The 22,119-nt window shown below is 43.7% G+C and overlaps 1 protein-coding gene across 1 annotated transcript in view; it reads left to right on the top strand.

The window, feature by feature from the left end:
* LOC142200095 (fibrocystin-L-like) overlaps positions 1 to 19,999 on the top strand; it is a 178,476-nt gene extending 158,477 nt beyond the window's left edge. The window contains exons 66-76 of the mRNA XM_075270159.1: positions 6,147 to 6,263; positions 6,351 to 6,516; positions 7,093 to 7,325; positions 8,662 to 8,829; positions 8,916 to 9,073; positions 10,501 to 10,630; positions 11,041 to 11,391; positions 14,933 to 15,084; positions 15,702 to 15,851; positions 17,202 to 17,358; positions 19,698 to 19,999. Of these exons, the coding sequence (XP_075126260.1) occupies positions 6,147 to 6,263; positions 6,351 to 6,516; positions 7,093 to 7,325; positions 8,662 to 8,829; positions 8,916 to 9,073; positions 10,501 to 10,630; positions 11,041 to 11,391; positions 14,933 to 15,084; positions 15,702 to 15,851; positions 17,202 to 17,358; positions 19,698 to 19,999 (2,084 nt within the window). The remainder of the gene's footprint in view (positions 1 to 6,146; positions 6,264 to 6,350; positions 6,517 to 7,092; positions 7,326 to 8,661; positions 8,830 to 8,915; positions 9,074 to 10,500; positions 10,631 to 11,040; positions 11,392 to 14,932; positions 15,085 to 15,701; positions 15,852 to 17,201; positions 17,359 to 19,697) is intronic.
* Positions 20,000 to 22,119: the final 2,120 nt, after the last annotated feature.

Raw genomic sequence — 22,119 nt, 5'->3', positions numbered from 1 at the left:
AGGCTCCCTCCACCATGAATTTGCCCAAATTGGGCTGTTTAGAGGCTCCCTCCACCATGAATAGGTCCAAACTGGGCTGTTTAGAGGCTCCCTCCACCATGAATTGGTCCAAACTGGGTTTTTTAGAGGCTCCCTCCACCATGGATTGGTCCAAACTGGGTTTTTTAGAGGCTCCCTCCACCATGAATTGGTCCAAACTGGGGTTTTTAGAGGCTCCCTCCACCATGAATTGGTCCAAACTGGGGTTTTTAGAGTCTCCCTCCACCATGAATTTGCCCAAACTGGGCTGTTTAGAGGCTCCCTCCACCATGAATTGGTCCAAACTGGGCTGTTTAGAGGCTCCCTCCACCATGAATTGGTCCAAACTGGGTTTTTTAGAGGCTCCCTCCACCATGAATTGGTCCAAACTGGGGTTTTTAGAGGCTCCCTCCACCATGAATTGGTCCAAACTGGGGTTTTTAGAGGCTCCCTCCACCATGAATTTGCCCAAACTGGGCTGTTTAGAGGCTCCCTCCACCATGAATTGGTCCAAATTGGGGTTTTTAGAGGGTCCCTCCACTATGAATTTGCCCAAACTGGGCTGGTTAGAGGCTCCTTCCACCATGAATTTGCCCAAACTGGGCTGTTTAGAGGCTCCCTCCACCATGAATTGGTCCAAATTGGGGTTTTTAGAGGCTCCCTCCACCATGAATTTGCCCAAACTGGGCTGGTTAGAGGCTCCCTCCACCATGAATTGGTCCAAACTGGGCTGTTTAGAGGCTCCCTCCACCATGAATTTGCCCAAACTGGGCTGTTTAGAGGTTCCCTCTACCATGAATTGGTCCAAACTGGGCTGTTTAGAGGCTCCCTCCACCATGAATTGGTCCAAACTGGGGTTTTTAGAGGCTCCCTCCACCATGAATTGGTCCAAATTGGGGTTTTTAGAGGCTCCCTCCACCATGAATTGGTCCAAACTGAGTTTTTTAGAGGCTCCCTCCACCATGAATTGGTCCAAATTGGGGTTTTTAGAGGCTCCCTCCACTATGAATTTGCCCAAACTGGGCTGGTTAGAGGCTCCCTCCACCATGAATTGGTCCAAACTGGGCTGGTTAGAGGCTCCCTCCACCATGAATTTGCCCAAACTGGGCTGTTTAGAGGCTCCCTCCACCATGAATTGGTCCAAATTGGGGTTTTTAGAGGCTCCCTCCACCATGAATTTGCCCAAACTGGGCTGGTTAGAGGCTCCCTCCACCATGAATTGGTCCAAACTGGGCTGGTTAGAGGCTCCCTCCACCATGAATTGGTCCAAACTGGGCTGTTTAGAGGCTCCCTCCACCATGAATTGGTCCAAACTGGGCTGTTTAGAGGCTCCCTCCACCATGAATTGGTCCAAACTGGGCTGTTTAGAGGCTCCCTCCACCATGAATTGGTCCAAACTGGTTTTTTTAGAGGCTCCCTCCACCATGAATTTGCCCAAACTGGGCTGGTTAGAGGCTCCCTCCACCATGAATTGGTCCAAACTGGGCTGGTTAGAGGCTCCCTCCACCATGAATTGGTCCAAACTGGGCTGTTTAGAGGCTCCCTCCACCATGAATTGGTCCAAACTGGGCTGTTTAGAGGCTCCCTCCACCATGAATTGGTCCAAACTGGGTTTTTTAGAGGCTCCCTCCACCATGAATTGGTCCAAACTGGGTTTTTTAGAGGCTCCCTCCACCATGAATTGGTCCAAACTGGGGTTTTTAGAGGCTCCCTCCACCATGAATTTGCCCAAACTGGGCTGTTTAGAGGCTCCCTCCACCATGAATTGGTCCAAACTGGGGTTTTTAGAGGCTCCCTCCACCATGAATTGGTCCAAACTGGGTTTTTTAGAGGCTCCCTCCACCATGAATTGGTCCAAACTGGGGTTTTTAGAGGCTCCCTCCACCATGAATTGGTCCAAACTGGGGTTTTTAGAGGCTCCCTCCACCATGAATTTGCCCAAACTGGGCTGTTTAGAGGCTCCCTCCACCATGAATTGGTCCAAATTGGGGTTTTTAGAGGCTCCCTCCACTATGAATTTGCCCAAACTGGGTTGGTTAGAGGCTCCCTCCACCATGAATTTGCCCAAACTGGGCTGTTTATAGGCTCCCTCCACCATGAATTGGTTCAAATTGGGGTTTTTAGAGGCTCCCTCCACCATGAATTGGTCCAAACTGGGGTTTTTAGAGGCTCCCTCCACCATGAATTTGCCCAAACTGGGCTGGTTAGAGGCTCCCTCCACCATGAATTTGCCCAAACTGGGCTGTTTAGAGGCTCCCTCCACCATGAATTGGTCCAAATTGGGGTTTTTAGAGGCTCCCTCCACCATGAATTTGCCCAAACTGGGCTGGTTAGAGGCTCCCTCCACCATGAATTGGTCCAAACTGGGCTGGTTAGAGGCTCCCTCCACCATGAATTTGCCCAAACTGGGCTGTTTAGAGGCTCCCTCCACCATGAATTGGTCCAAACTGGGCTGTTTAGAGGCTCCCTCCACCATGAATTGGTCCAAACTGGGGTTTTTAGAGGCTCCCTCCACCATGAATTGGTCCAAATTGGGGTTTTTAGAGGCTCCCTCCACCATGAATTTGTCCAAACTGGGTTTTTAGAGGCTCCCTCCACCATGAATTGGTCCAAATTGGGGTTTTTAGAGGCTCCCTCCACTATGAATTTGCCCAAACTGGGCTGGTTAGAGGCTCCCTCCACCATGAATTGGTCCAAACTGGGCTGGTTAGAGGCTCCCTCCACCATGAATTTGCCCAAACTGGGCTGTTTAGAGGCTCCCTCCACCATGAATTGGTCCAAATTGGGGTTTTTAGAGGCTCCCTCCACCATGAATTTGCCCAAACTGGGCTGGTTAGAGGCTCCCTCCACCATGAATTGGTCCAAACTGGGCTGGTTAGAGGCTCCCTCCACCATGAATTGGTCCAAACTGGGCTGTTTAGAGGCTCCCTCCACCATGAATTGGTCCAAACTGGGCTGTTTAGAGGCTCCCTCCACCATGAATTGGTCCAAACTGGGCTGGTTAGAGGCTCCCTCCACCATGAATTTGCCCAAACTGGGCTGTTTAGAGGCTCCCTCCACCATGAATTGGTCCAAATTGGGGTTTTTAGAGGCTCCCTCCACCATGAATTTGCCCAAACTGGGCTGGTTAGAGGCTCCCTCCACCATGAATTTGCCCAAACTGGGCTGGTTAGAGGCTCCCTCCACCATGAATTGGTCCAAACTGGGCTGGTTAGAGGCTCCCTCCACCATGAATTGGTCCAAACTGGGCTGTTTAGAGGCTCCCTCCACCATGAATTGGTCCAAACTGGGCTGTTTAGAGGCTCCCTCCACCATGAATTGGTCCAAACTGGGTTTTTTAGAGGCTCCCTCCACTATGAATTGGTCCAAACTGGGTTTTTTAGAGGCTCCCTCCACCATGAATTGGTCCAAACTGGGGTTTTTAGAGGCTCCCTCCACCATGAATTGGTCCAAACTGGGGTTTTTAGAGGCTCCCTCCACCATGAATTTGCTCAAACTGGGCTGTTTAGAGGCTCCCTCCACCATGAATTGGTCCAAACTGGGCTGTTTAGAGGCTCCCTCCACCATGAATTGGTCCAAACTGGGTTTTTTAGAGGCTCCCTCCACCATGAATTGGTCCAAACTGGGGTTTTTAGAGGCTCCCTCCACCATGAATTGGTCCAAACTGGGGTTTTTAGAGGCTCCCTCCACCATGAATTTGCCCAAACTGGGCTGTTTAGAGGCTCCCTCCACTATGAATTGGTCCAAATTGGGGTTTTTAGAGGCTCCCTCCACTATGAATTTGCCCAAACTGGGCTGGTTAGAGGCTCCCTCCACCATGAATTTGCCCAAACTGGGCTGTTTAGAGGCTCCCTCCACCATGAATTGGTCCAAATTGGGGTTTTTAGAGGCTCCCTCCACTATGAATTTGCCCAAACTGGGCTGGTTAGAGGCTCCCTCCACCATGAATTGGTCCAAACTGGGCTGGTTAGAGGCTCCCTCCACCATGAATTTGCCCAAACTGGGCTGTTTAGAGGCTCCCTCCACCATGAATTGGTCCAAATTGGGGTTTTTAGAGGCTCCCTCCACCATGAATTTGCCCAAACTGGGCTGGTTAGAGGCTCCCTCCACCATGAATTGGTCCAAACTGGGCTGGTTAGAGGCTCCCTCCACCATGAATTGGTCCAAACTGGGCTGTTTAGAGGCTCCCTCCACCATGAATTGGTCCAAACTGGGCTGTTTAGAGGCTCCCTCCACCATGAATTGGTCCAAACTGGGCTGGTTAGAGGCTCCCTCCACCATGAATTTGCCCAAACTGGGCTGTTTAGAGGCTCCCTCCACCATGAATTGGTCCAAATTGGGGTTTTTAGAGGCTCCCTCCACCATGAATTGGTCCAAATTGGGGTTTTTAGAGGCTCCCTCCACCATGAATTTGCCCAAACTGGGCTGGTTAGAGGCTCCCTCCACCATGAATTGGTCCAAACTGGGCTGGTTAGAGGCTCCCTCCACCATGAATTGGTCCAAACTGGGCTGTTTAGAGGCTCCCTCCACCATGAATTGGTCCAAACTGGGCTGTTTAGAGGCTCCCTCCACCATGAATTGGTCCAAACTGGGTTTTTTAGAGGCTCCCTCCACTATGAATTGGTCCAAACTGGGTTTTTTAGAGGCTCCCTCCACCATGAATTGGTCCAAACTGGGGTTTTTAGAGGCTCCCTCCACCATGAATTGGTCCAAACTGGGGTTTTTAGAGGCTCCCTCCACCATGAATTTGCCCAAACTGGGCTGTTTAGAGGCTCCCTCCACCATGAATTGGTCCAAACTGGGCTGTTTAGAGGCTCCCTCCACCATGAATTGGTCCAAACTGGGTTTTTTAGAGGCTCCCTCCACCATGAATTGGTCCAAACTGGGGTTTTTAGAGGCTCCCTCCACCATGAATTGGTCCAAACTGGGGTTTTTAGAGGCTCCCTCCACCATGAATTTGCCCAAACTGGGCTGTTTAGAGGCTCCCTCCACTATGAATTGGTCCAAATTGGGGTTTTTAGAGGCTCCCTCCACTATGAATTTGCCCAAACTGGGCTGGTTAGAGGCTCCCTCCACCATGAATTTGCCCAAACTGGGCTGTTTAGAGGCTCCCTCCACCATGAATTGGTCCAAATTGGGGTTTTTAGAGGCTCCCTCCACCATGAATTGGTCCAAACTGGGGTTTTTAGAGGCTCCCTCCACCATGAATTTGCCCAAACTGGGCTGGTTAGAGGCTCCCTCCACCATGAATTTGCCCAAACTGGGCTGTTTAGAGGCTCCCTCCACCATGAATTGGTCCAAATTGGGGTTTTTAGAGGCTCCCTCCACCATGAATTTGCCCAAACTGGGCTGGTTAGAGGCTCCCTTCACCATGAATTGGTCCAAACTGGGCTGGTTAGAGGCTCCCTCCACCATGAATTTGCCCAAACTGGGCTGTTTAGAGGCTCCCTCCACTATGAATTGGTCCAAACTGGGCTGTTTAGAGGCTCCCTCCACCATGAATTGGTCCAAACTGGGGTTTTTAGAGGCTCCCTCCACCATGAATTGGTCCAAACTGGGGTTTTTAGAGGCTCCCTCCACCATGAATTTGCCCAAACTCTGCTGGTTAGAGGCTCCCTCCACCCTGATTTTCAAAACAAATGTTGGTGCCAACCTCAACTTACTACAAGGGCCAAATTCACTGCTGGTGACAAGCTCTCCTCACTGCAAGTGCCAAATACACATGTTTCAAGGTGTTTTCCTACTGTCAGAGAGGTGGTATTGAGTGTGTATAGTGTGTAGTTGTTAGGCTGTGATGTTGGGGTAATAGAGGGTCTTTGGTGTGTTAGATGCCCCCAGACATGCTTCCCCTGCTGTCCCAGTGTCATTCCAGAGGTGTTGGCATCATTTCCTGGGGTGTCATAGTGGACTTGGTGACCCTCCAGACACGGATTTGGGTTTCCCCCTTAACGAGTATATGTTCCCCATAGACTATAATGGGGTTCGAAACCCGTTCGAACACACGAACAGTGAGCGGCTGTTCGATTCAAATTTTGAACCTCGAACATTTTAGTGTTCGCTCATCTCTAATCCTTAGCCTTATTCACATGTCAGTGACTTCTGTCTTTGTGCCGCCCATTCTTATACAGGAGGTAGAAGTGGTATTTGCTGGCCCACCTTTGCCTCTGACCATAATGGAGCACCTAGTTACCCAATGGCAGGAATAACGAACTATAACGCCATCAGCGGCCTCATGACCGTGGAAGGTAAAGTATTTTTTTATAATTTATTTATAATACTTCTTGTATTTTGTTAAATGGCTGCAATAACACATCGGTCATGTTTGTTTTCAGATACAACATTTGTGAGATACAAGTCTGTGTGTTCTGGACAATCCAATGTGATGTTCATGACAAACCCTGGAAATGAAGATTTGCAGCATCCAGTGAAAGTCTCCAGAATAACTACTTCAGACAGTTCTGAGGATGACAAAGTCTTTATCCATCGACCAGATGTAACGTAAGTCACTGCACGGTGTTTGCAATGATACATTGGAATAAATATTTTTCCCTGTCTCCTTCTCAGCAAATATAGGTGCCCAAATAGCCATAAGCAGGGCAAAGATTGATGCTTTGTGTGACCATTATAAAACATTTTATTACAGCCAAAAAAAAACTGTTGAAAAATACAGTTAATGGCATAGTCCATGTTAGATCACATGAGTGGGAGAATAGCCCCTATAAATAATATATTCTCTAGGCCTATATTAGACACAGCACAGTAAACATATAAACACTTTTAAATATCAGAAAGATAATATAATATAAAATAAGCAAAGTAGAATGAACGTGCAGACAAATACCAATGATACAATATCTAATGGTTACTGTTAGAAGAAACATGCCACATGGCCAAAAACATGGTCCAAACAGAAGGGTTAGCTCCACGCCATTGATGGTAGACTTACCAGCTCCCTCCGAGGTCCTAAAGATAAAAATCAAGTGAATGCTAGATACCATGGAATAGCAGAATACGTTACAAAGTGTGTAATAGCAAAGATGTGGCATTTAACATATTTTTTACTTGTTACTACAGAAAAGCCAACCCATCTGACTGTGTAGACATGACCTGTGATGCTAAGAGGAAGACATTGCTGAAAGATCTTGACGGTTCTTTCCTGGGTAACATTGGGGCTGTAATACCACAATCAGAATATCAGTGGAATGGAGACACAAGATACGGGCTTGGAGACTACAGGATTCCAAAAGTCATGCTGACTGCCCTGAATGGAAGTCAAATCCCTGTGTCACAGGTGGCGCCAAACAAAGGTAAGCACCCTGAGGCCAGGGAAACGGTACAATATAAGTGCTTAAGGCATACCTAAATTTTTTTGTTACATTTTATAAGTTAATTCTTCAGATGATCATAGTGAACTGTGGAATATATTTTTGTTCTCCCCCTCACTTCACCCTGATCGTTGTTACTGAATGCCCTGATGCAGTCTATACACAGCTTATAGAATACATCATTGACGTCTATGGAGAAGAGAAGGGGGGAGGAGGAGAAAGGGCCAACCGAGAGCAGAGTATAAGAGAGACTGTAAGCTGTGGGTGGATTTGACCAGCGTATTCAGAGACATAAGTACAGGAAAGTAGGAAAGGGAATAACAGGAGTAGGCAGTATTTTTATTTAATAACATGTTACAAATCTCTATTATCTGCTCTATAGATTTGTAAAATTCGTCATTAATGTTTACTTGCCATACACTTTAAGATCTGTAGCTGTTATTGATTTATGGTAAATGCTCATTAATCTCTTTTCCATCTATTCCTAATTCTTGTTGTTCCAGCAATACCTATAAGTTATCACTGTGGGTATTATTAGAACATTTTTTTCTATGATGTTTGATCAAAGAAATATATTAAAACTCAGGGCAGAGAACCTGCAGGACAGCCCATAGAATACATATAATATAACACACAATTTATTAATATATCTTTATGTTGGAGCTTTATTTTTCCTGCATAGATACAAAGATAAATTCCCATCCTGTCTTAGACATTTGTGGTATAACCACAGAATATACGTGCGGGTCCACCTCTGGGACATATCAGGAGAGCAGAAGTGAGGAACCCCCAACCCATGGATGCAATGAAAGGAGAACTGACTGCCTAGACATGGAACTCTTCATTTGCTTCTATGAGAGTTCTGAAAACAGGGCAGCACCCTAAGACTGGATTCACATCTGGGAACTAGAGAAATCACTAAAAATCACAGGAGAGAAAAGTCCAACAGGGAGGACTTTACTCTCTGCTGATTTCAGTATGAAAGCAGTGGACACCCAGCGAACCCCATTATGGACAATGGGGTCCGCTGGTATCTATATGTTTTAGTGGTCTGGCACTCCATTATTGGGTCCATGGTGCTAATGTGAAACTAATGTTACTTGGCTGTTTTGGGAGTCCAACTGAATATAATTGAAAAAGCTACACATGCATGGCCACCTCTAGTTTTATAGCAACCATATAGTGATCAGTCCCCGAGAGCAGACCTCGGGACCTCAGTTACACAGATTGTCCTGTACTATGGAATATGTAGACAGACCTCTATAGTAACCTTCACATTTATAAATTATTTCCGCACTTCTGTGTTTGTATCTCTCAGGGATTATCCGGGATAACACATGTGTCTACATGCCGGCCTGGGAGAGCTACAAATGCTTTGGCCTGAACTACGAGATGCTTGTCATTGAGAGTCTTGATGCCGACTCTGAGACGAGACGCCTGTCACCCGTGGCTGTGCTGGAGGACGGATATGTGGACCTTATCAATGGTAACTGTGACGTCCTATTTCCATATACATATTTCCATGGATTTATTCAGAGAGTTTCACCATACAGTCCTATGTTTTCATTGTAGGGCCCCAAGACCATGGCTGGTGTTCTGGATACACGTGTCAGAGGAGGGTCTCCTTGTTTCACTCTATAGTGGCTACAAACAAGTCATGTGAGGTTTATTTTACCCGAACAAGCCCCCAGAATCTGCGACTGAAAATGCTGAACACAGACAACACCAAGGTAAGATATTCCAATAACCAGATGGTGACTTGGGGGGATTAGCAATGCAATACATTATAATATATTTCCAAGTATTTTTTTTTTAATCTCTCATAAAGTGATGAAGTTGCAGCCAGCAGAGAAATTGAACTGTCACCACCATGTTACAGAACACATTAAACTGATAGACATCATACCTCTGTTATGTCTGTCGCTTTTGTAGATTTGGAGAAAAAAACTTTGAAGTCTTATGCAAATTAGGAAGTTGGTGCAGTGGGGGCGGGCCTTCAGTTCCATGGGAGCACTGCTCTTGCCACTCTGACTCCTACTATTTCCTGCCTATGCCTCCCTTCCACTGCTATGACATCACCCATCCTACTTGAGTAGCGAGAGCAGCGCTCCCAGTGCTGAAGGCCTGACTACCGTGTACCGACTACCTCATTGCATGTAGTTGTATGTGGAAGCATCAGCACCTCACAGGTCAGGATCCCAGCATGGGACCTCCTTCTATGACATCCTTATGTTCTAAAAATGGCATCTAGAAGGTGGTGGTCTTCATACACAAAAATATTACAGATCTATGTTTCACCTGCTGTGGGCTGATACCATTCCTGCCTCTGACTTTATATGGCACCATGCTTATAGATCTATGAGGTCATATGATGTCAGTATTAACTGTTGCAACATTTTTAACATGGCTTCATTCTGTTAAACTAAAATAGAGTCAATATAATATAATAGTATGTGTGTTCTACAAAGAATAATAAAGAAGGAGTATATATATATATATATATATATATATATATATATATATATATATATATTTATATATTAAACACACTAAAAAGTATATATAATTATATTATATATATTATAATATAATAATATTATAATAAGGCTCTTTAAAAGTCGACCAACACATAATAAAAGAAGGCTCGAAAGGCTCCAAAAAGGTCTAGTAACCTTGCCAAGGCGTTATATCAGGGGCAACACGGTGGCTCAGTGGTTAGCACTGTAGCCTTGCAGAGCCGGAGTCCTGGGTTCAGATCCCGTCAGGAACAACATCTGCAAGGAGTTTGTATGTTCTCCCCGTGTCTGTGTGGATTTCCTCCCATTCTACAAAAACATACTGATAGGAGAAAAAAATGTACATTGTGAGCTCTATATGGGGCTCACAATCTACATAAAAAAAGCAACCATATCAGCTATATCACTGTGTTGAGGTCAACTATAAACTGTAAAGCAATTGAGATGCTCGCGTACATAATCAAAAGGTAGACCAGATACAGAGTAAAGAATAGCCTTAGATAAAAGACAAATAAGAAATGTATTCATTAAGGCCATTGGGGTATGTAGTGTCCATGTGAAAAATCCAGCGGGTTTCACGTTGTAATAATTCTGTTCCATAGCATCACACCACTAACGTCATTACGTTTCTTTTCTTGTAGTCTGTCCTTGTGGGGATCTACTTCTCAAATCCTCAGCGACTGGATGTCTATGTTAATAAGGTGTATATAAACCCTACAAATATACAGTGGCTGGGATCGGACTATACACTGAATGCCCCTACGTATCAGGGTAAGTTGTTGCATCTATCACCTCATCTGTATAGGAAAAAATTATGTATTTTCTTAATGTTCATCTGACGTTAGAGAGGATCTCTCTGGAAAATGCTCAATACAATGACAAAATACAAATCGAGCAATTTACAAAGTAGTAAAGAAGTAAACAGGTAGAACGTTGCAAACTTTGGCACAAATGGAGGCTCAAAATTGTGTAACTTTTCTTCAACAGAAAACTGATAGACATCTGATACAGTAAATTCTCACTGCTGTAATGCACAGACCAGCACCTCCAGGGATACAACAAGTGTCTCTGGATAATCCCATCAATACTTTGCTATGAAATTAACCCTGTTATTGCCAATTACATTCATTATCTCTTACATTATTAGTAGGTTGTGTGACTGTTGTCTCTTCTTCTGACAGGACAATACATGCCTCAGCTCAGCTCTACAGTTCTGGGAGAAAACTTCTTTGACAAGGACTATAATCTGCTGTACGTCCTGGTCAGAGGATCCACTCCTGTAGAAATACACACGTCTCCTCTCATTGTTGTCTCCTTTAATCTGCCGGCGATGACTGTGGACCAGTTTTACGGTGACAATCTTGTCAGGAACCTCGCACTTTTCTTGAAGATCCCTGCAAGCAAAATTCGTATTACAAAGATAATTCGAGAGGGTTCGAGTCGCAGAAAGAGAGCGGCAGGAGGGATCAGTGTATCCGTGGAAATTTCCGATCCACCAACCCAACAACTGAACTCTACTACTAACTCTACAGGTAAGTAGGAAACTTTTACAATTGGAATGAGATAAACCTACCTAAAATAATCTTTAAAGGGGTTGTCCAGCTGGTAACATTTTAGGTAAATACAATCTCAGACAAACTAACTTGTCTAATTGCACGGTATAAGGAAAATGTTTGTTTTTGAACCGTGTTAGCCAGAGGGTATGAAATAAAAAAAAAAAAAAAAAAAAAAAAAACTTGAGTCTTCAGTAGATGATACCTTTTTTAATAGCTAACTCATAATGATGACAGAATATAATGTTTCAAAGCTCTCGGCTTCTTCTTCAGATATAACTAAGAACAATTTCTGAAGGCTGCATATTTATGTACACCTGGACACATAGGGATAGGATTTCAGGAGGGAGGAGCATGAGGAGAAGAGGCTTATTAGTATATACATGTAAACAATTCACAGTTCCCAGGTTCTTATCTTTATGGCTTTCTTAGTTCAGTGATTTCTGTAGAATGACATGAACCCATGTGAGACATTCATTCCATTATCCAGAGTGTTAAATAAGGTCATGAACTTATACTTATAAATCTGTCTCTGTTTCCTTGATTTAAAATTCCCTCTTAAAATCAAAATGTTCATATCATTGGTGATATCCTCATTGGCCGAATGTTGTACTCTGTATGGAATTTCTGCAATCAACACTGGTCCTGCCAGAGGAGGCGGAGTCTAAGATCGGTCCACAGCAGTCTCCATTCTGGTCCAATCTTAGACTCCGCCTCCTCACAGATGAGCCTCCGACAGAACCAGCGTTGATTGTCCGAATGCTGTACTCTGTATGGCATTCGGCCAATCAACGCTGGTCAATGCATTCCTATGGGAAAATCTCAGCTCCCGCATATCACAAGCTGACAGGGATCCCGATGTAATACAGTGACTTGGGCATGTTAGATGCCCCCAGACATGCTTCCCCTGCTGTCCCAGTTGCATTCCAGGGTGTTGGCATAGTTTCCTGGGATGTCATAGTGGACTTGGTGACCCTCCTGAGTCGAATAGTGGTTTCCCCCTAAACGAGTATTTATTCCCCATAGACTATAATGGGGTTCGATCGAACAGGCGAGTATTGAGCGGCTACTCAAATTGAACTTAGAACATTTCACTGTTCGCTCATCTCTAGTTATATTCTATCATCATTATGAGTTAGCCATTAAAAAAGGTATCACCTACTGAAGACTCTCAAGTTTTTTGTTTTTTATATTAATTACACGGTGTCGTTATTTATTCAACAAACCTCGGCCGAAATGCAGAAGCAGTGTGTGAAAAATTAAGTACACCCTTCCTTTTCCCATAGGAAGTAAAAGGGTAAGAATCAGGCGGGTGCTGATGATCAAATACCCTTGAATAATTGATCTTCAACAAGTGTGACCATCTTTATAGAGACAAAAGTTTTGGCATTTTGGGGTCTGGAGCATTCAGGCGTCTGCTAACACAATTCCAGGGTGGAAAGACATCAGCAATGAACTTAGAGAAACAATTGCTAGCAAGTTAAATGTTCAGGTTCAGAGTAGAATTAGGGAAAGACTGAACAAATATAGAAGAGTTGTCAGGAGAAAGTCTCTTGCTTAAAAAAAACTTGACAGTGATATTGTGCACGTGTAATATTAACAGACTGCAAACTAAATTTGTCTGTGATACCCCTTTCTCGATAGCATACCTGTGTGGAGGAAGTCTCCCTCTTCTCCCTCACATCTCCCAGGGTTAGCTTGGGAATTTCTTATTGTTAACATGCATAACAAAAAATATCTTGGTAGAATAACATAAAGGGGGTTTTCCCCAACATGCTTTACCCACCTTCTCGCTCTTTGGAGCTCCATTACATTTTCAGCCTACTTCTTACAATGGAACATGTGACTGTCTGCTTCACTCATGAAAACTACATATCCCAGGGCACGTAGCTTTGTTTGCTTCCTAACTGTATTAGCCATTCCTTGTAACAGGAATTATTCATGTTATATCTGTTAGGCACATGCATGGTTATGTAGCAATAACTAGCTATACGAAAGGAATAGAGAAACTGAGCATGCCTGTCCTGGATGATGATGGACTACAGAATGTACAAGTGACAACATTGCTCAGACAATGGTAGGATAAGAGGGATTTCACTGGGTGTTTTCCAGTGATGTATATAATTTGGCTAATTAATTCAGTGGGTTATAGTGATATTTTTATGAAATATGGTTGTTCTGGAATACCCCTTTAATGATCTCTATCCATCAATAGCACTAAGCAGAAATTCTTCACTAGTAATTCTACAATCTCTGGTATGACAACCGATACAGGAACTCTTCACTTTCAACACAGCAACAATAGGTTCAGGTCACAGCTTTCTTATATAACTTTGTATTGTCAGGAACTGCTGAAGACTTCCCTCTTGGCTAATGGCACAATTATAGAGCTACCTTTAGTTACTGAGACTAAACAGGCCACGAGTCTGTCCATGTACTGTAGGCTCTTCCTTGTTAGCTGGTCAATATTTGTAACCTAACCTTTCCATTGGACCAAAGCAAGACGGTCCTTTCCACATTGTCAAGGATTGTCAAAGGACCTGGGCACTTTGTAGTCATTGAGTCGACCATGAACTCCTCTGTATACCAAAATACTCTAGAGTCAAATGTAAGGTCATTTGTCCAACAGCTAAAGCTTGACTGAAACTGGGTCATGCAACAGGACAATGATCCTGAGCACACCAGTAAGTCTACAGCTGTGGTGCGACCTTAAGAGAACTTTTACATGATGAAGCAAGGTTGAAAAGAAGAGTCAACCAAAGTTCCTCCAGAACGATGTATGAGACTTATAATGTCATAGAAAAAAACATTACTTCAAGTTTTTGCTGCCAAAGGCTCTACAAACTATTGGTTCATGGGGTGGACGTCCAGTTTACAACACAAGAGCCACAAATCTATCCAGACTCTTCACATGTTATCCAGGCTCTTCACATGTTATCCAGGCTCTTCACATGTTATCCAGGCTCTTCTCATGTTATCCAGGCTCTTCTCATGTTATCCAGGCTCTTCTCATGTTATCCAGGCTCTTCTCATGTTATCCAGGCTCTTCTCATGTTATCCAGGCTCTTCTCATGTTATCCAGGCTCTTCTCATGTTATCCAGGCTCTTCTCATGTTATCCAGGCTCTTCTCATGTTATCCAGGCTCTTCTCATGTTATCCAGGCTCTTCACATGTTATCCAGGCTCTTCTCATGTTATCCAGGCTCTTCTCATGTTATCCAGGCTCTTCTCATGTTGTCCAGGCTCTTCTCATGTTATCCAGGCTCTTCACATGTTATCCAGGCTCTTCTCATGTTATCCAGGCTCTTCTCATGTTATCCAGGCTCTTCTCATGTTATCCAGGCTCTTCTCATGTTATCCAGGCTCTTCTCATGTTATCCAGGCTCTTCTCATGTTATCCAGGCTCTTCTCATGTTATCCAGGCTCTTCTCGTGTTCTTCCTCTTTCTGTTCCTGAAGTTTATTTTAGGCTATTGTGGATTCCCAGTAATAATCTTCTGCTAATTGATCTTGTTCTTTAGGTGACCTGTCATACACGGATTTCCAGTCTATGAGTAAGGACCTGGCGTCTGCCGCTATTAATGGAAGTCTCAGCTCTGAGTTGAACATCACAGTGTCATCATTGTCCATTTCTGACCCAGTTCCTTCTCCTAGTGATCCTGCCTGGAGTCAGGTGATTTCTCCCACACTCCCATTCTATTACCAGACCATTATGTATAACATCACATACATCTTAGGAGACTGCTATAATGGTATAGTGTGTCTAGAGTGAGTGGTACCTTCAGTATGGGTCCAGTGTGTGAATGGTGTGTGTGATATGTGTACAGTGTGTGAGTGAGCACATGCAATACAAATGAAGCCAAGTTTAACATTACTTTTAATGCATTAAGTAAACCTTTGCCATTCATTCCAACTTTTTTACACTCCAAATTTTTTTACAATGCTTTCAATGACTTACATTGTGAGTGATTTATCGAAGATGGCTACAAGTATATATGTCCAGTGTGTGACCGATATTTGCTTTGTGTGTAGTGTGAATGGTACATGTACGGTAATATGTCTCCAGTGTGTGAGTGGTACGTGTGCTATATGTCTACTGTGTGTAGCAAATGTGGTATAACTGTAATGTGACCTTGAGTTACCCCACTGAGATTGTGTCATCCAAGGGCCAACATAGACCTAGAGCTGACCCCAGGTAATAGAACTGCAGTATAGACTGAAGAAATTAGGAGCCATGCCACCACATAACCAACCCAGGTCACAGTGACATAGTAATGTGATGTTTTACAGGTGGCAGCTGAGTCTGAAAACAAAACCCAGTCATCTACCGGAAACTATTTGGCTACTGTATCTACACTTATAGTTGTTCAAGAACCAGTGGCTGGAGTTCCTGGAGAGAAGTTTTACCAGCAGCCATGTGTAATGGCTCTAGACTCCAATGTAAGTAGTGTGCGTGTATGTAATAGAGAATCGACACTTGGAAATTTTACCTGATCCTTGGACCTACGTGGTACAGTGGACATGACCCTTGCAGTGATCACTCATTACTGAATCTGTTCAATCGTAAATTGCAGAGTGAAAAGAGTGAAAATGTCCCTATATTTTTTTTGCATAAAGTATACTACCGTACAGTATACCACCCCATCATACGCTGGGTTGGTATACACTAGGACTTTTTTCTGGCATATATGCCAAAAGCAATGCAACATCTTGTGGTTAGCAGTATGGAGATGATGTCAGGGAGGAGGCCCAGTATGGCAACTATTCTCTCCTTCTGTCATGGTGGCTTTGGCACTAAATCCTCTTACAGACCCCGGGATGGCAAACTATTGGGGAAGGGGGGGGGGGTCCCCACTTGGGTGATAGTCCCTGCAGTAGTTCCTGTGAGTGTTGGTGTTTCAGTGTCCCCTTGATGTTGGGAGAAAATAAGATGCAGGAGGAGCAGTGGCAGATACAAAGGTGAGGCTCGTTCACAACTGCATTTAAGTTTCCATTCTTCTGGTCCTTTGCAGGACAGCAATTGATCCAGGGGGGCCCCATTGACTATAATAATGTCCATGTGATATTGGTTACTTTTTAACCGACATCTCCTGACAAAAAAAGTCGGGCTTACAGGACTTTTTGGTCTAGGATTTATGCCAGACACTGTACCTGAGACTCTGAACTGGGACTTCGACACGATCGGGGTTGCTTTCTGTGATCTGTGGGGTTGCTGCTGTGGGCCAGCCTGCCTTGCCCTAGCTACCACTAACTAGTGAGTTGAAGTAAGTCTCTGAAACACATCTGCACTACACTGCAAATAACTAACAACTCAACTGCGGTAACAGGCTCAAATTAACTAAGGGATGAGGGCTGCTATGTTTCCAGCTAACCCATCCCACCCTCTAGAAACCACAAACCGCTGCAATAAACACCATAAACTGTAGGAAGCATATGTTAGCGCAGCAATTAGATATAACATTTTACCTTCACCACGGGGCACCACAGTAGGTGCTAAATGGGATGTGTACACAGCCTAAACCACTCATCATACACTTTTTTGACTTGATAAATCAGGGCCTCCACCATCTTTTTCCGTCCTTCTTCACACCACTGAGACTAAACTTCAATACTAGACACAGCCATGGACAGGGGTAATGTTGTTTTTGGAAGAAAACAACCATCTTTTTCTGATCTTTTACAATCCCTTTGATTCCTGTTCAGATGGTACCAATTCCCAATAATCACAGTTACCATAACAAGTGTATTCTCTTATGTGCTAATTTTACTGCATTATCTCTCTATATCTAGGGAAACTGTGTCTCTGTTAGCACAAGCTCGCTGACACTGACGGCCACCCTGAAAGACTCCAACAACACCATTGTCAGCAATGGACTGGGTGGAAATGTGACCATCTTATTTGACAGCTGTTGGGCCAACTACACCGATCTTGTTCTCAAAGTACCAGGTAAGCACCATTATAATATCAAATAGGCAAAAAAAGGGGGGGTTGGTGACCCTGCAACCGTGATAGTGGAAACCAAGGCTCAATACAGGAGCTCCATATGTCAGTTGCAGCTCCTCTAGCAGAAAATTCCGCCAGTGGAAAAAAAAGCTAGCAGGACCCATTGAAATCAATGGGAGGCTTTTTTTTTTAGCGCTGAAAATTCAGCACCAAAGAATGCACCATTTTCCTCTGTGTGAATGGACCCTAAAGGCGTTTTCTGTTTGTTTTTTGGATGACCTCTCATTACGATAAGCCATCATTATCAGATTGTGGGGGCTGACACCCGATCAACTGTATGGGATTGCCACTGGCCTCAGTATCATACAGTGCACAGAGCCAGGAGCAGATGGCCACACTCAAACAGCATTCATTTAAATGGGTGCGGAGTTGTAGTAACATCGAGTGACTACTACAATATACAGTGGGGCAAAAAAGTATTTAGTCAGTCACCAATAGAGCAAGTTCCACCACTTAAAAGGATGAGAGGCGTCTGTAATTTACATCATATGTAGACCTCAACTATGAGAGACAAAATGAGAAAACAAATCCAGAAAATCACATTGTCTGATTTTGTAAGAATTTTTTTTTCAAATTATGGTGGAAAATAAGTATTTGGTCACCTACAAACAATCAAGATTTCTGGCTCTCATAGACCTGTAACTTCTTCTTTAAGAGTCTCCTCTTTCCTCCACTCATTACCTGCAGTAATGGCACCTGTTTAAACTTGTTATCAGTATAAAAAGACACCTGTGCACACCCTCAAACAGTCAGACTCCAAACTCCACTATGGTGAAGACCAAAGAGCTGTCAAAGGACACCAGAAACAAAATTGTAGCCCTGCACCAGGCTGGGAAGACTGAATCTGCAATAGGCAACCAGCTTGGATTGAAGAAATCAACTGTGGGAGCAATAATTAGAAAATGGAAGACATACAAGACCACTGATAATCTCCCTCGATCTGGGGCTCCACGCAAAATCTCACCCCGTGGGGTCAAAATGATCACAAGAACGGTGAGCAAAAATCCCAGAACCACGCAGGGGGGACCTAGTGAATGAACTGCAGAGAGCTGGGACCAATGTTACAAAGCCTACCATCAGTAACACACTACGCCACCAGGGACTCAGATCCTGCAGTGCCAGACGTGTCCCACTGCTTAAGCCAGTACATGTCCGGGCCCGTCTGAAGTTTGCTAGAGAGCATTTGGATGATCCAGAAGAGTATTGGGAGAATGTCCTATGGTCTGATGAAACCAAACTGGAACTGTTTGGTAGAAACACAACTTTTCGTGTTTGGAGGAAAAAGAATACTGAGTTGCATCCATCAAACACCATACCTACTGTAAAGCATGGGGGTGGAAACATCATGCTTTGGGGCTGTTTCTCTGCAAAGGGGCCAGGACGACTGATCCGGGTACATGAAAGAATGAATGGGGCCATGTATCGTGAGATTTTAAGTGCAAACCTCCTTCCATCAGCAAGGGCATTGAAGATGAAACGTGGCTGGGTCTTTCAACATGACAATGATCCAAAGCACACCGCCAGGGCAACAAAGGAGTGGGCTTTGTAAGAAGCATTTCAAGGTCCTGGAGTGGCCTAGCCAGTCTCCAGATCTCAACCCTATAGAAAACCTTTGGAGGGAGTTGAAAGTCCGTGTTGCCAAGCGACAGCCCCAAAACATCACTGCTCTAGAGGAGATCTGCATGGAGGAATGGGCCAACATACCAACAACAGTGTGTGCCAACCTTGTGAAGACTTACAGAAAACGTTTGACCTCTGTCATTGCCAACAAAGGATATATAACAAAGTATTGAGATGAAATTTTGTTACTGACCAAATACTTATTTTCCACCATAATTTGCAAATAAATTCTTACAAAATCAGACAATGTGATTTTCTGGATTTGTTTTCTCATTTTGTCTCTCATAGTTGAGGTCTACCTATGATGTAAATTACAGACGCCTCTCATCTTTTTAAGTGGTGGAACTTGCACTATTGGTGACTGACTAAATACTTTTTTGCCCCACTGTATGCTTGCTTCTAGTTTTATATATTGCATAGTACAGTTGCAAACAGCTAATTGGTGGAGTGGCTGGGTGTCAGATCCCAAGAGCCCCTTCCCATTTTAATGGAAACTGTGTAGCTTGAGCACTTATCCACAAACAGCTGGTTCCTATGAGCCAAGACCTTCACTGACCAGTAAACAGCGGGGCTGTTCATCTTTCTTCGATGTGTCTAAAAGGCAAGAACATTAACGTTAAAATGAAAAAAGGAAAAACTGTATTTTGTTACTTTTATTACAGGAAACGGATACAAGCTTGAGTTTGTGCTAAATAATGTTTATGCATGGACAAGGTCGTTTGATGCCCAAAATGTAACAACCACAACAGCAACAACCACAACAACAGCAACAACAACAGCAACAACAACCAAAACAGCAACAGCAAGCACACCAAAAACAGCATCAACAACAAACACTACCACTACAACTACTGGTGGTAATGATGATGGAGACGCCGCTGTGGCCATATACAGTCCATTCCAGACATTGTTGACTTTGGCCATCACCTTGATAACTGTGAATCTATTACTGGACATGGTGTAAGGACTGGTAAACTGGTAAGAAATGATACATATAATTATCAGTATATATGACGATCATTAGTAGAATGTTTATAGTAGTGTTACTGTATTTTTAATGATAATTAGCACCAATATTGTAAATTTTGTTCGATGTTTGATAAATGTAAGTCTAGCAGTTGTGCCCTAACAAGTTACTCCACTTACTATGTCACCTCACTACTGGATTAAGGTTACAACAATTTTTTTGACATTCGATAAGTTCTGTTGTATATTAGCTTGATATGCTAATTACTTTACCACTTTCAACAGTGAAGTGAGTCGTGTAAGGTAATTTGGGGAATTTGAAAATTTGGGGAAGACAGTGAAGGAATTGGATGCGCAGGTAGTATTCTCATCAATCCTCCCAGTTGATGGTCATGGCATCAGGAGATGGAATAGAATACTAGAGGTAAACACCTGGCTTCGACGGTGGTGCCGAGAGCAAGGATTTGGATTTTTGGACCACGGCGTGAATTACCTCTACGATGGACTCCTTGCTAGAGACGGGATACATCTCACAAAACCTGGGAAAAACATATTTGCCAGAAGACTTGCCACACTCATCAGAAGGGCTTTAAACTAGAAGAAGAGGGGATGGGAAGAAAAAAGAAAGACAAGAACATGCAGCTAAAAGACATACTTAACAAGGTTACTAGATGTGGTAAAGAGGACCCAAGACAGGATACTCAGAAGGAAATTACGAAAAAGGATACAACAGAGCACAATCTGAAATGTTTTTACACAAACGCACAAAGCATGGGAAACAAACAAGGAGAACTAGAGCTGATGATACACAAGGAAAACTATGACGTCATCGGCATCACAGAAACCTGGTGGAACGACATGCATGATTGGAACATACAGATGGAAGGATACAACTTATTCAAAAAGAATAGAACTAATAAAAGAGGGGGTGGAGTTGCATTGTATGTTAAAAAAGAACACATCTCCTCAGAAATTACAGTTTTACAGAATGATAATCTACTGGAAATTATTTGGGTAGTAATTCAAGGGAAAAACAATGATAAGGACATCATACTAGGCGTTTATTACAGACCACCAGGACAGACAGAAGACATGGATGAGATTTTTTCACAGCAAATGACCATGCTCTCAAAGAAACATGAAATAGTGATCATGGGAGACTTCAATTACCCTGACATTCATTGGGAAACCCACACAGCCAAGAGTAAAGGCTCCATCAAATTTTTATCTAGCAGACAACTTCATTGCCCAGCTAGTAGAAGAAAACACGAGAGGAACATCCATTTTGGACCTAGTCCTAACCAACAAAGAGCACATGGTTGAGGGACTACGGGTAGCAGGGACACTGGGATTCAGCGATCATGCTATACTTGAGTTTGGGGTTGCAAGAAGAAGAAGACCTGAGAAGACACAGACTTCAAGGCTCGACTTTAGCAAGGCAGACTTCAAGAGCCTGAAGGCAAGGGTTAGCAGAATTCCATGGTGCAAAATTCTTAAGCACAAAAATGCACATGAAGGGTGGGAAATCTTCCGTAGGGAAATCATTAAAGCACAGGAACTAACAATACCTAGAAGGAAGAAAAATGGGAAGCACCTAAAAATATCAGGATGGATGACCAAAAAATTACATAACCTGCTAAAAAGGAAAAAGGAAACATACAAAAAGTGGAAGATGGGAACTATACCTAAGGAAGAGTACACAGCAGTCTGCAGACTCTGCAAGACATGCATCAAAGGAGCTAAGGCTGAACACGAATTGAAGCTTGCAAAAGAGGCAAAGAGTAAGGTAAAAGGATTTTGGGGATATGTTAAAAGCAAAAGAAAAGTGAAGGAGACCATTGGAGTCCTGAAAAATGACAAAGGAGAAACAGTTAACATGGTGGAACAGCAGGTGGAGCTACTAAATTCATATTTTGTATCCGTCTTCTCCCAAGAAACTAATGGAAATATCGACATTAATGGAGATGAGGGGAAGGAGGACTCCAAGCTGACTATAAGCAAAGGTCTGGTAAGAGAGCACTTAGCCAAGTTACAGGAAACCAAGTCCCCAGGACCAGATGATTTACACCCTAGAGTCCTGAAAGAGATAGCAGAGGAAATAACAGAACCCCTTGCTAT

This window comes from Leptodactylus fuscus, chromosome 4 (genome assembly GCF_031893055.1).
Source record: "Leptodactylus fuscus isolate aLepFus1 chromosome 4, aLepFus1.hap2, whole genome shotgun sequence".
NCBI classification, from domain to species: domain Eukaryota; kingdom Metazoa; phylum Chordata; class Amphibia; order Anura; family Leptodactylidae; genus Leptodactylus; species Leptodactylus fuscus.
This window is presented reverse-complemented; position numbering and strand designations above follow the sequence as displayed.